The sequence below is a fragment of the Penaeus vannamei genome, chromosome 27 (assembly GCF_042767895.1).
Source record: "Penaeus vannamei isolate JL-2024 chromosome 27, ASM4276789v1, whole genome shotgun sequence".
NCBI classification, from domain to species: domain Eukaryota; kingdom Metazoa; phylum Arthropoda; class Malacostraca; order Decapoda; family Penaeidae; genus Penaeus; species Penaeus vannamei.
The window spans coordinates 19,627,343-19,642,935 of NC_091575.1; the positions used below are offsets into that span (position 1 = coordinate 19,627,343).

Sequence of the window (15,593 nt, forward strand, 5' to 3'; positions counted from 1 at the left end):
CTCTTCAGGAGAGAGGAAATTTGGTTATATCTCCTCCTCTGTCAGGCGAGGAGTGTCGCCCTAAGAACCTTCGTTAACTTAAAGAGATACTTAACTTATTCACTCTTGATAAAATGGCTATAAAAGAATCAAAGAGATCATTAAAAAAAAGAAAGAGAAAATAAGATAACAACATAGGGTGATAATGATAGTGATGTTGATATGGGTAAAGTACAGAATAATGGATTGATCATTATTACTTATCAACATTATCAACACTTTTACTATTATCATTATTATTATTATTGCTATCATTTTTACTACTGTCATTATTATACCATTAAAACTTTTATTATTGTCTTTATCATTATCAATGTATTATCATAATTATTTTCATCCTAATCACCATCATCATCATTATTATCATCAGAACCATTATCATTATTAGTACTGGTATTACTACCATTAACATTATTATCATTATTGTTATCATTATCACTATCATTATTGCCATCATCATCATTCTCATTCTCATTACAATTATTGTTTTTATTATTATTATAATTTGTATCATTAGTATCATTAGTAATATAATTGGTATCATATTCATTATTACCATTGTTATTCAATACTATCATCCTTATCATTACTACCATTATCATTATTATTACTTATTATCATTATCATTATTTTTATTGTTGTTATTATCATTATTTTCATTGTTGCTATTATCATTATTATCATTGCTATTGCTATTATCATTGTGATCGTTATTGCTATCATAGATGTTATTAAATAGATAGATAGAAATGCAGGCAGAGAAGGAAATAAAGTTATACAGACTGAGAAAAATAGAAATATAGAGAAATAGGTAGATAAAAATTGAGGTAGAAAAAAAGATCCAGATAAGTAAAGGGAGAGGAAAAAAAAGTGATATACAGATAGATAGAGTGAGAGAGAAAAAAAAGAGAGATTGATAGATGGATATATATATAGAGAGAGATAAACCCAAAGGGATAAACTTAACAATAGGCACAAAGCTATGAAGCGAGATCGAACCAGACAGAAGAAGAGAAAAAGGATAAAACGAAAAGAAATGGAAGGAGAGAGAGAGGGTGGGGAGGAGGGAGAAAGGAGAGAGAGAGAGAGAGAGAGAGAGAGAGAGAGAGAGAGAGAGAGAGAGAGAGAGAGAGAGAGAGAGAGAGAGAGAGAGAAGAAGAAGAAGACATTCCGAGAAGAGAAGGCCAGAATTATTTCACTAGAATGATTTCCTTGTCCCTCGAGGATTGCATGGAAGCACCTTCCCAAATCAGCAAATGGCTGTTTCTTCCCACATTACAGTTGGAAAAGGGGGAGACCGTTACTGAGGATACTACCCACCCTGTGAGCGTGTAAGCAAATGAAAAATGTGTGTGTGTGTGTGTGTGTGTGTGTGTGTGTGTGTGTGTGTGTGTGTGTGTGTGTGTGTGTGTGTGTGTGTGTGTGTGTGTGTGTGTTTGTGTGTGTGTGTGTGTGTGTGTGTGTGTGTGTGTGTGTGTGTGTGTGTGTGTGTGTGTGTGTGTGTGTGTGTGTGTGTGTGTGTGTTTGTGTGCGGGTTTTTATTTATCATGTGTGTGTGTGTGTTTGTGTTTATGTGTGTGTGTGTGATCAGATGTTTGTTTCGTATCAATATTCGTTCGAGAAGTTCCTACCATTTCAACAGTATTACTCATATATTGCATTTATGGAGCTGAAAATGTTCTAGTCCTCTGTAATGTTTGTATTATCTGGAGTCCAATATGCGTGCATGTGTATGTATGTCCCTTGATGTCTGTCTATAGGCTTTGCATGTGTGTTTTAGTGTATGAATTCATAGCATATACTAAAGTGCGTGTACGTATGTCTATTTGTAAAATGCTCGTGTGCACGTTAATGTATACCCGGCATCTCACGTTCATGTGTGCCTTTCATTTGTTGCTTCTGCCATGTCATTTGTTCCTGTGGTGCGTGTGAAATGAGCATGTCACCGTTCTGAAACCTGTGGAAATCGCTCGTGATTTTGCCTTGATAATATCCTAGATTATCCTCATGTAAGTTCATGCGAGATATACATTCCGTCGCCGAAATTACAGCCACACTTACCTCGCTTATTTGAAGTCTCTTGCGTCTTGCAAGAAGTTATTCAGGCACGGGCACAGGAGCCTCGGATGCAATAATTCCTGTAAGCGTGCTTGCGTGAGAGAAACTAATGCGAGAGATTAGCTTTACAGGAATTCTATGCACTCAGTGGTGATTAGGAGCTTCTCCCCCTGATACGCATCGCCGAATCTGTACACACACACATACATGCGTGGGTACGTTCGCATACTTCCACGCACATACACACGCAGAATCAAATTCTGTCCGTGCAAATATGTAGTTCTCGGACAACTTTCCGAGCACGCTTGATTCTTTTAATTCGTCTTCCGCGCATAAAATTCTTTTGACCTTTCCGCGCGCACTTGTTTTCCTGATCCGTCCGCAGATTAGCTCTGAACTGATAAACAATAGTTTCATAGAATCAACCTGTTCAGATTCGTTCCGAATTTAAAGTATGAAAAATGAAAGTGAACGACCCCAATGAGCCAATCATACAAATCTACAACGCATAGTAGGAATTACATAGATTTCCACAAGGAGGCTCAGTTCTGTTAACAACTGAGTCCTAATACAGCATTGATAACCCTTATTACAATAATTAATCCTCATCTTCATGATAGGTATTCAAAAAAAAAAAAAAAAAAAAGATGTCAAATTTCCGCGCACTTTTTATATAGAAAAAATACGATGTTTTCCGCACATGAAAAAATGTAATATTCCCCGCGCAAGAAAAATACTCTACAGTTTGGTGTGTATGTGTGTAGAGGATAGAGAAAAGATACAGAAAGAAAAAGTTCTCGTGGCTTCCGTCGCTAGCCATACGTCTGTACGCTTTAAAGATTCATCATTCACGAGTGTGTTAAAACAGCACCTGGAGTGGCTGTAGAAGCCGATACGTGACACTTGTCTCTTAGGAGCTTTCCTCTGCCAATCGAGATTAAGGCTTATGATGACCAGTAACCTCCGCTCTGCCTGACGCATTGTTGCTTTGCTTCGCCGCAGCGCTGTCCTCTTCAGGGCGTCGAACCGAGCAGAGCCTGATACGGAAGACTAAACTGTTTGACTATACAACCCTCACTCATCCTCTAAACAGCAATGACGTAATCCAAGAGGAGTGCAAGAAACCATGCAGCTTAGCTACTGTACCGTCGTAGGAGGAGGCCTGAACCGACAGTGACAAAGTGCCTTTAGCTGTGGTGTGACTGGCCGGATCTGAGTCAGGGACCAGAGGCTGGTCTTGGATTATCGCCGTTCAGGCCAGGCCGAGGCGCACTCTCTGGGCCGCAAGGCGAGCCAGGCAAATTCCAGAGCTCCCTTGGTCGGATCCTTTTTTCGCAGGCAGTGATGGTCAGAGACTTTATGAGTCAAACATATATCTGTATATGTATACCTATGTATAGATACCTTGTATATATATATATATATATATATATATATATATATATATATATATATATATATATATATATATATATATATATATATATATATATATGTATATATATATATATATATATATATATATATATATATATATATATATATATATATATATATATATATTTATAATAATAGTAATAGATTATTATTATATATACATATGTATATATATATATAAATAGAGTGTAATAATATATATATATATATATATATATATATATATATATATATATATATATATATATATATCTATATATAAACATATATATATATATATATATATATATATATATATATATATATATATATATATATATATATATATATATATATATATATATATATATATATATATATATATAATATATATATATATATATATATATATATATATATATATATATATATTCATATATATATATATATATAAATATATATATATATATATATATATATATATATATATATATATATATTATATATATATATATATATATATATATATATATATATATATATATATATATATATATATATATATATATATATATATATATATATATATATATATATATATATAACCCCCATCTGTATATACATATATGCACAAATACATTTTATATTTATGTGTGCGTATGTATTTGCGGCCTTCAGGGAATTCCTTGTTTAAAATCACGAGATATATCTTAAATCTAAGATCAATATGTCAATGAAACGGAAAATTCATTCAAGAGATTGGAAAAAGTTTCACACAAAAAGACGCAAAGATTCTTGCAAAAATAGCTTTATTAATATGCAATGGTTAATGAAATAAATTCTGTAATACACTCTTACACGGAAATTCACATACACACGCAAACGCACACACACACACACACACACACATCACACACACACCAACACACACATACACACACACACACACACACACACACACACACACACACACACACACACACACGCACACACGCACACACGCGCACACACACACACAGTTCACCTTTAGCTCATATAATAATGATGCGAGAAGTAAAATATGTAAAAACGGATGCATAAATAATACATTACAAATCCTATGCAATATTAATAATTGAGGTTAATTAATATTAATTAATGATTAATATCAATTAATGATTGCAGCTCATAATCATTAATAACTGATCATTCAAATTTATGATAATATTAACAACTGGTTAAGAAAACAAAAACAGATACAAAAAACAAAAACGAAAATATATATAACAATTAAATAATAAGAACAACAAAGACAAAACACATTACTAATAGCAGCTTAATGATAATAACAAATGATATAAAGAAAAAAGGCAAAGTAAGCAATGATAATGCAAATAAAGATAATCATAAAACTTGCCAATGCCTAGAAATAAGAAATTGAATTAGTGATGCTCCAGAGCCACGATGACCATTACATAGGAAAAATTTATGATCATGGAAGTGGTATTTAATTAAGTTTATGATCATGGTCGTGTTAATAATGATAATGATTATGATGATGATAAGAGTAGAAACTAATGATTATGCTAATAATAACATTGAAAGTAATTGAAATAATGAAGACGCTCCTTATTATAACAACGATAATAATCATTATATAATGATAAATATAATGATAGCAATGCTAATGATAATAAAAACATTAACTATGATAATAACAGCAACGATAATAATATTAATAATAATGCGATACTACTATTGCTACTATTACCTACTAATGATGAAGTAATGATAACAATTTTGATGATGATATTAATAGTAATAATAGAAATATTGACGATTATAATGATGATGATGCTACTACTACTACTACCACTACTAACTGATAATGATAATAGTCAAAATGTTAATGGTACATGATGATAATGTAATAATAATTATGTAATAATGATTATGATAATCAATGATAATAGAATGATTAAATCATAACTAATGGCGGTCATAAAAATAATAAGAAGAAAAAAAGAAGAAAAGAGAAATTAATAATAATGATAATGATGATGACAAAACTAAGGAAAATAATAATAACAATAAAACTATAATAATCATAACAATAGTGAGAATGATAATAATAGAGTATAATTGTGAAAATATAACGATAATGATAATAAAATAATTATAGATTATATACAATAATAATTATAATACTAAAGGATGACTAATAATAACAACGATATTCATAATGATAATCATAATATCAAAAATGATAATAAAGAAAGCCAATAGCTCCCACACATATCCTACTATGTACGATGATACCTAATTATGAAAATAATAATAGCGATAGAAATCAAATGCTGAGCAGTTCAAATAATTACCCTCATGCTTAGTTGTAAATGATGAAGAGAAAAGTACCTATGGGAATAAAAAAATATATATATAATAATAATAAAAAATAAAAGATAAAAGAAAAATAAAATAAAAAAATAAACAAAAATAAAAATAATGCAGCGAGGTGTAAGTACCCAACAACAACAGATGGTGTAGTGTCATCTATATTTAGAAGCTTTTTCACCATTTGAAAGCTGGAGGCTGGGAGCTTGTACATGTAATTCACCAAACTTACGCTAAGGAGTACTTGAAATACTGTGTCGAGCTCAGTCCCCGCTTTTTGAAGAAAAATCTTGAAATGGGAGATAAATATACCACCGCCTCCGAGCTTGTTTAAAACCAGTAAGACACTGGGAAAGAAGAGTGTAAGGAGGATTTTGTCTCTTTTTCCACCAAATCGTATTTTCCTGGAAGAAGAAGCTCACATGGGGACACAAACACACACACACACACACACACACATACACATACACACACTCTCTCTCTCTCTCTCTCTCTCTCTCTCACACACACACAAAATGGTGTTTGGTGTGTACAATTTTTATGCCGTGTTCACTGGCCTTCCAGAACGAAGCCAAATGAAAGCACTTTCAGCTGTGCTGATAACTTAATTATCAATTACTGGTAATAACATGCGCTTGGTAATGATGACTAGAGACTGCGGTGATGACGGAGGCTATGACTGATGAAGAAGGAGAATTAGTTGTTGTAATCCAAATGGCATCAGGTAGCATCAATTCACTTATGCATATCTCATTTTATGTATACTTCATCGATATACGACACATACCACTGCATGCACCCTACACTACACCACCGCACACTACACACACATGTATATATATATATTGTGAAAAAATGTTGAAATATATGCATATATATGTGTGTGTGTGTAATGTGTGTGATGTGTGTGTGGTCGTATGTAGTATGCACACTACACACACACACAAACACACACACACACACACACACACACACACGCACACACACACACCACTGTTTCCCATGCCATATTTGTTGAAACGCCCCAACAAATTCTGCAGAAACAAAATAGGATTTGGCCAACTTCATAAACGTTTCAGTGCATTTCATTAGGAATTAATTCACTTAATTATTGCAATTTAGAAATTCATTGACGTTATTAACTGGAAGGTGTGTAAGAATTGATTACACTCTAATTCCGATGATAATTATATATAACAACTTCCGTAAACAAATTGACTTCGTCAGGTGACGTATTATGAATAAACACTTGTACCCAATTGTTTACGCAGAACTCGAATATGTTCAGAGCGAAAATACCGAAACAAATATTATGAAAACGGACCTTCTCACTTTGCACACAGATGGTACTTTAGGAATTTATTACAGACAAATGGAATAGATCTTACAAGGGGAATAAACGTAATGTAAATGCCACGGTTTCTACTTTTCGGTATAAAAGGGTTATTCACGATATATACAATAATGATAATAATAGTGAGTAATAATGATAATAATAATGATAATGATAATAATAAAAATAATAATGATGATTATAACAATAATGATATTGATAATAATGGTATGATAATAATAATACATTGATGATAATAATAATGCTAATAATATTAATAATAGTAATAATTATAATAAACTGATAATACTTATATCAATGATCCAGAATGATAAGAAAACATTTATGATAACAATAAAAGTAATGGTACATTAATAACAAATAATAATAATAGTAATAACATTTGTTAAAGAAAAGAAAACACTGATTGATACTGTAATAATGAAATATAGCAACTAATGACCAGTGTTAGTTAACTGATTAATAGATCTCAATGACATACGAATATCGATGAAGGTAGTAATGATAAATGATAACAACAACAACGATAACGGAACTGAAGAATAATAACAATAAGCAATAAGAGGTAAACCCAATACTTTATGACATAATGGAATAGCATTTTTTTCCTCGCGAAAGTTTAATCTTTGAGACAAGCATATGACTACTGGCAGGATCAACCAGGTAGAAGCAACAACGCACTAGCGTGGTCAGTCGTCGTCGTCATATGAATAACATTAGGAGGAGGAGGACATGGAAGAGAAGAAGGAGGAGGAGGAGGGGGCGATAGCAACTTTCTCGAGCAGCGAGGGCGGCGGCAGCAGCACAGCAGCTGCCACAATGGGCTGCCAGCCTACAGAGGAGAGACGCACCGCCGCCGCCGCCTTCATGCGGTCTTTCCTTCTTGCCACTTGCCTTCTTCCCCTCTCGCTTCTCTCTCTCGACCCTCTCCAGGATTCATTGTGCCACTTTGGCTTTTCACATGGCAAAACCCACACGGAGAAACTTGCCCGCGACTCTCGCCCCGCTCTCCCGCTGCTGCGGGCAGAAACCACACCAGGAAGATGGGGACGAAGGAGGGGGGCATTTCAAATAAAGGGGGGGCCGCACTTTTCGATGGCTGGTTGTTGAGGTCAGTTTCTCTCTCTGACTCGCTCAAGGTTTGCGCCGCACACAGGGGAGGAGACGACAGCGTCGCCGGACCAGAACAACGGCCGCGGCGAGCTCCCTCCGGGCATGAGCCCCTTTCTCTCTCTGCTCGCCATCGTGGTCAGTGCCCCGGCGACGGGGAGGACAGAGGGGGAGGGAGGGGGGAGAGCGGCGCAGGCACCAGAAGCAGGCCAGCCAGCCAGCCAGCCGGCCGGGACAGGCGGGCTGCCCAGAGCAGTCAGGGCTGACAGGCTCCACAGCTGTCGAAGGCTGCTCCACACCACACCACGCCCTGCTTCCGGCAATCCCGCTCCGCACCCCTTGAGCTGTGCAAGGATAAGGGCAAACCACGCCCTTTGCTCCACCGCCTCTCCGCACTTGCTCCTCCTCCTCTTTCCTCCGTTCTCCGTCTCGCCAGCAACAGGCCGCAGGCTCAAAACAACATATGACTCCAAACCCCCCGAAGAACCGCCACACGCAATGGGGCCCTGGCCGCAACTCGCGCTGCAAGGCTCGGCTCCAGGGCAGGCGACAGCAAGCGGCACAAACGGGAGCCGGCGGGAGGCGAGGCGACCAGCCCGTGGCATGGGGAGAGAGGAGGTACTCTCGCTGGCTGATCTCCGCTTCAACCTGCCTCTCACTCGCCGTGGGCTCCCGCAGGGTGAAGGGCGTGGGATTGCCGGGGGTTTCTTCCTTTCTCGCCGCCAAGGGTGTGCACGCCGGGATCTAACTCCCGCGCTACCGGCGAAACGGCCGAGGAGAAGAACCGCGAGGAGACTCAGCCGTCGCGAGGGGAAGGGCGCCGCAAGGGGCGGCACTCGGAAACCATTCGACGACATCGAGAGAGGGCGGTCGCCTGTGTGAAGGGCATGACCACAGCCGACACTGGCGGGGGTGGTGCGGGACTGGTTCCCCCGGCGGCCCGGTCGGCATCGTGGCCGGCGGCCCGCGACCTTTGCTGTGCCAGGTTCGGGGAGGAAATTCGAGGAACGGGACCGACGCTTCCGAGGCTTACCGAAGAACACAAGGACGGAGCCCAAACCCCCAAAAGACACCACACACCCGGACGTAAGAACTTAGGAGAAAAGGAAGAGCAGAACGTAGCAAGGGACAGGAAGGGGAAAGGAGCAAGGAGAGCGCCGCAGCGGTGAGGGAGGGAAGAGATGTTCCGGCCATGGGTGTCCCCCTATAGTTGTCCGGCGCGGTCCCTCAGCCAACGCGACCGCAAACAAGGGCTCTCCTGCGCCACGCCCAGGAGAGGACGCCCTCCGCGCCCCACCACCCACGCCCCGGTAAACGCCTCGCTCTCTCGCGGGTGGAGGGCGGGGAGCAAACTCGTGGCCCACGGGCCGAAAACCCCCGCTGCACCGCCTCTGCCCCCGCCCGTCACGCTCGCCGGCCGCCATTGGGCGGCCTGGCTCAAACAGGCTGCTCCGGCCCCGAGGAGACCCGCGCCCGCCTCGCCGCACGTTCGCCCATGACCAGCACGCTCTCGGCAGGGGGTGCGGGAGAGAGCCGCGCGTTGGCGGAGACCAGGAGCAGCGGGGACCGCCGCGGCCGGCTTGCCGCCGCAACCGCCGCCGCCCGCCGACACCCGATGAAGGTGGACCACCCTGTAGTTGTCGGCGCGGGCCGACTCCAGCCCACACAACCGCGGGGCCAGGGCCGGCTCGGCCCCGAGGGCCAGGAAAGGCAGCCCTCCGAGCGGCGACAGAGGCCAGGAGAAGCGCGGCCCTCGGACGGCCCCGGCAGCCAGGATCCCCCAAAGGCCTGCCCCGCTTTCGGGGACGGGAGCCGGAGAGCGCAGGGCTTCCTCGCGGCGGCCGAGGCCACCACCGCCCGCGCCCGCCGCCTCTCGCGCCTCGGCCCTCGGCCCGAGGGCGCAGGGGCAGGAGAGCCCCAGAAAGCCGCCTGCCCGGGGGCGAGGCCCAACCAGCGAGATGCCCCCGCACCGCCCACGCAAGGCCCCGACCGGCCCCGACCGGTGAGCTTGCGCCGCCGCCCGCCAGCCCGCACAGCCGCCGAAGGTGGTTCCCTATCACGTCGGCGCGGAAAGCCTACGACCGCGGGCAGGGCTCGGCCCCGGCTTGGCCAGGACCCCCCAAAGCCTGCCCCGCTTTCCGGGACAGGAGCCGGAGAGGCAGGGGCTTCCTCGCGGCGGCGGGGGCCACGCCCGCCGCCTCCGCTCCTGCCCGGCCCGAGGAAGGGCGCGGGGGCAGGAGAGCCCAAGCCGCCTGCCAGGGGCGAGGCCCAACCAGCAGGATGCCCCCGCAACGCCCGCGCCAAGGCCCCGACCGGCCCCGACGGCGAGTTTGCCCGCCCGCCCGCCAGCCCGAAGCCGCCGAGGTGGTTCCCCTATAGTTGTCGGCGCCAGGCCTCGGCCGCACGACCGCAGGGCAGGGCTCGGCCCCGGGGAGCCACGGAAGGCAGCCCCTCGACGGCCTTGGCGACCGGACCTAGCCTGCGCGCCAGCAGGGACGGGAGCCGGAGAGGCGAGGGCTTCCTCGCTGGCGGCAGGGGCCACGCCCGCGCCCGCCGCTCGCTTCCTCCTCCCCCGCCCCCGTCCCCGGCCCCGAGAGGGCGCACGCGGGTAGGAGGCTCAAGCCGCCTGCCCGGGGGCGGAAGGCTAACCAGCAGGATGCCCCCGCAACGCCCGCGCAAGGCCCCCGACCGGCCCCGACGGCGAGTTTGCCCGCCCGCCCGCCAGCCCACAGCCGCCGAAGGTGGATTCCCCTATAGTTGTATTCCGGCGCGAGGCCCTCAGCCCACACGACCGCGGGCAGGGCTCGGTCCCGAGGGCACGGAAGGCAACCTCCGACGGCAACCCGGCAGCCAGGACCCCCAAAGCCTGCCCCGCTTTCGCACCGGACGGAGAGCCGGAGGAAGCGAGGGCTTCCTCGCGGCGGCGAGGCCACCACGCGCCCGCCGCCTCCAGTCCCCGGCCCGAGAGAGCTGAAGGCGGCAGGAGGCCAAACCGCCCGCCCGGGGGCAGAGGCCCAGCTCAGCAGGATGCCCCCGCAACCACGCCCGCGCAAGGCCCCCGACCGGCCCCGACGGCGAGCTTGCCGCCCGCCCCACGCCAGCCCGAAGCCGCCGAGGGTGGTTCCCCCTATAGTTGTCGGCGCGGGCCCTCAGCCCACGCACGACCGCGGGCAGGGCTCGGCCCCGGGGGCCACGGAAGTGCCAGCCCCTCCGACGGGCCCGGCAGCCAGGACCCCCAAAGCCTGCCCCGCTTTCGGGGACGGGATCCGGAGAGGCAGGGGCTTCATCACGGCGGCGAAACGCACGCGCCCGCGCCGCCGCCGCCTCCGCCCCCGACCCCGAGGGCGCCGGGGCAGGAAGAACAATGCCTGCCCGGGGGGCGAGGCCCAGCCAGCAGGATGCCCCCGCAACGCCCGCCGCAGAAGCCCCGACGGCGAGCTTGCCCGCCCGCCATACGCCAGCCCGAAGCCGCCGAAGGTGGATTCCCCTATAGTTGTCGCGCGGGCCTCTCAGCCCCACGACCGCGGGCAGGGCTCGGCCCCGAGGCCACGGAAGGCAGCCCCTCCGACGGCAAGCTGGCAGCCAGGACCCCCACAAAGCCTGCCGCGCTTTCGGGGACGGGGAGCCGGAGAAGGCAGAGGGCTTCGCGTCCGCGGCGGTGGGCGGCGCCCGCGCCCGCCGCCTCCGCCCCCCGGCCGAGGAAGGGCGGCGCAGGGAGCAGGAAGGCAAGCCGCCCGACCAGCGGGGGGTCCCCGCATCGCCCGCGCAAGGCCACCGCCCGGCCCCGAGCAGCGAGCTCGACAGACGAGGCTCGCCGCCGCCCGCCCGCAGCCGAAGGTGGCCCCCCTATAGTTGTCGGCGCAGGCCCTCACCCAGCCACCACGACCGCGCCCAGGGCCCGCCCTCGGCCGCCCGCCAGAAGAACAGCCCCTTCAGGTGACGATCCCGGCGCATAGCCGCGCCCGTTCCCTACGCCGCCGCCACACGGGGGCGCAGGGGGCCGAAGGGGGAAAGCCCCTGCCCGAGGAAGACAGGCCAGACGGGGCACACTGACAGGCAGGTCCATGCCACCGGCCTGCCTGCCGCCCTCGGCCCGGAAGGCGGGGCCCTGCACCGCCGGCACAGCGGGCGGGCCAGCTCCGACGGCGGCCGCAGCAGCAGCAGCAGCAGCAACCAGCGGCGGGCTCGAGGTGGGAGTCGCCCCATGCACGCGCCTGCAGCCAGGCAGATCCCCTGTCGTTGTCGGCGCAGGCCCTCAGCCACACCTGACCGCGCCCAGGAGTAGCCCGCCCTTGCCCGTCCGGCCGAGGGCGGCGCTCCCGGCCCAGGGTGCGGCAGGGCCACGCCCGAATCCACGCCGCCGCCCTCGGCCGGAAGGCGCCAGGGGCCGATGGGGGAAGCCCGAGCCAACCCCTGTTCCTAAGGAAGACGAGGCCAAGGCCGAGGCCAGGCCCAGGGCCACGCCGCCCTCGACCCGAGGAAGGCGCGGGAGGTCCACGAAGGGCGAGGAAAAACCCAAGCCGTCCCTGGCCAGCCAAGGAAGACGTGGCTGAACGGCCTCGCTGGGCAGGCCGCCCGCCCGCTCAGGCCAGGCGGTGGGACAGGGGAACGGACCGGAGGTGGGCTTAGGCGCGCCGTGCCGCCGCCCACAGCAGGCCAAGGGCGGCGCTCGGCTCCGGCGGCCCGCGCTCCCAGCCCCGCCCGGCAGCCCGCTTCGCCACCCGCGGCCCCGCACCGACCGCACCCTCTCCTTATAGTTGGCTGGCGCAGACCGTCCAAGCAACGCTGACCAGAGACAGGGCGGCTTTGTTCGCTCCAGCAGGGCAGGAGCCTGGCGGGCGCTGAGAGGACCGCCCCGGCGGGTGGTCGTGATGTAGGTTGCCTGGGAGGGTGGAGGGGGGATGAAGGAGGGGTCACCTATCCCCCAATCCGCCCCCACTTTTTGAAACGGGGGGGAGGGAGGGGGAATTCCATGTCAGGGCACCCAGGCTCAGAAAGGACTTTGCCCAGGCAGCACTGTCATTGCCACCGCACCCTTTCGCACTTACAAAATATCCCTGCATTTGGCTGGCATCACACTTGCCCGGCCCCAGTCAGTGCTCCTGGAGAGCCGTGCACCAACGTCCCCACGCGAGCCAGGGTCACCTGCATGTGAGGAGGGGCTCCCTTTTTCCTTCCTTTCTCTTTCTGTCCCTTCTCTCGTTCTCTCCCTCTCTCACTTTCTCTTTGCTCCTTCGTCACCCAGGAGGCCAAAAGTAAAAAAGAAAATAAAAGAATTTCCCATAAGAGTAACATTACCTATGCGCGCCCCTTTCTAGAGGCAATGGTAGAGATGTGTTTATTTGCTAATTTTGCTATTGGAAGATATCTCTTTCTCGTGGTAGGCTACCTGCAGGTGCAGTCAGATAACATTCTTTCTGGTTGTAAGACTGTCATGTCAATTGTTAAGACAGATATGTATACTTGTATTTCTTTGTTTCTTTCTTCAAACACACATAAAAATAAGTAAATCAGGTATATGTGTGTTTTATAAATGTATATATACATACATACATACACTTATATAACTTTATATATATATATATATATATATATAATATATATATATATATAATATATATGTATATACGTATATATATACGCATATATATATATATATATATTATATATATATATATATATATATATATATATATATACATACATACATATATATATATATATATATATATATATATATATATATATATATATATATATATATATATATATATATGTTTGTGTGTGTGTGTATATATATATATGTATATATGTATATATATATATATACATATATGTAGTAGTAATTATTATTTTGTGTGTGTATATATGTGTGTGTGTGTGTGTGTGTGTGTGTGTGTGTGTGTGTTTGTGTGTGACTAATATTATTCATGTAGTTATATCTAGATCTATCCTAACCTCTGGAATATGTATATATATATATATATATATATGTATGTGTATATATATTATATATATTATATATATATATATATATATATATATATATATATATATATATATATATATATATATACATACATATATATATATATATATATATATATATATATATATATATATATATATATATATATATATATATATATATATGTATATATATATATATATATATATATATATATATACATATATGTATTTATAGTGAGGGAGGGGGGGGGAGACTTAAATATAAAAGACCTACACACACACACACACACACACACATATATTTATATATATACATACATATTCGTCATTTCATTTTCATTACTAACGCTTTAAGGATGCATCATTCAATCAGTCTTTAACACGTTTGCATAAGCGCAAAAAACATAAAAGAAATGACGAGGAACCAAAGAACAAAGCCTCCAAAGTAAAACTGAATAGAAATGAGATAAAAACACATTGAACTAGCAGTTCGATACAGACTGTAACGAGAACTACGAAATATATGAGAGAGATACAAGTTCCCTATATTCCGGCCAGTGAAAAGAGCGATGTGGAAATAATAAAAGTAATTAGGGCGGCGAACATCGCCGAGATGATTCTGGTCGTTTTAAAGCTATCGGCATGTTTGGTCCTTTTTCACGAAAAAAAAAAAAAAAATCGAAATATTTGCAAACAATTCTCTGTGAACACTTGGTGCGAACTTGATAGGAAAAATGCGCTAAATATAAGCAGGCTGTGAGTAATTCACAGGAACCTGAATTTCCTTTACACCATCAATATTGCATCACATCATCAATATTGCATCTATCGTGGAAGGCACTTACATAAATTGACTTGGAAGTTAACCTTGTTGGCAAGAGAAACCAAGGAAATAGAATACCACGGAGCATTCTTGGGTATCATGGAGTAGCTGTGCAACAATTATCAAAGTAAATACACACGCAATTCGAAGAATTAACAGAAAGAAAGAGAAAAAAAAAAAAGAAGAAGAAAACAAAGAAAAGAAAACAGACCATTTTCATTTTCTGAACATGGAATGCATGACGATCCTCACCCATCCATGTTTCAGTTAAAACCACTAGTTCCTTCAAGAAGAAACGTGGGTTGCCACCACAATCGAGAGCTGATAAGGCAGACGCCTGCACGGGACGCGGCGCCGACCCAACCCGGAGTTACGTGAGGGTCGTGCGCTCGGCAAAGAAATTACTCCTGATTCACCAAGACCGGCTGCCGAGGGTTTTGGTCTAATAAA

At 45.9% G+C, this 15,593-nt stretch overlaps 1 protein-coding gene across 1 annotated transcript; it reads left to right on the plus strand.

Annotated features, from left to right (window-relative positions):
- Positions 1-9,237: 9,237 nt before the first annotated feature.
- On the plus strand, positions 9,238-12,306 carry LOC138866853 (collagen alpha-1(I) chain-like). The gene is made up of 3 exons (XM_070140661.1): positions 9,238-9,468; positions 9,582-10,948; positions 11,031-12,306. Exons 1-3 carry the CDS (start codon positions 9,238-9,240, stop codon positions 12,304-12,306), a joined length of 2,874 nt encoding a protein of 957 aa, XP_069996762.1.
- The last annotated feature ends 3,287 nt before the right edge of the window (positions 12,307-15,593 follow it).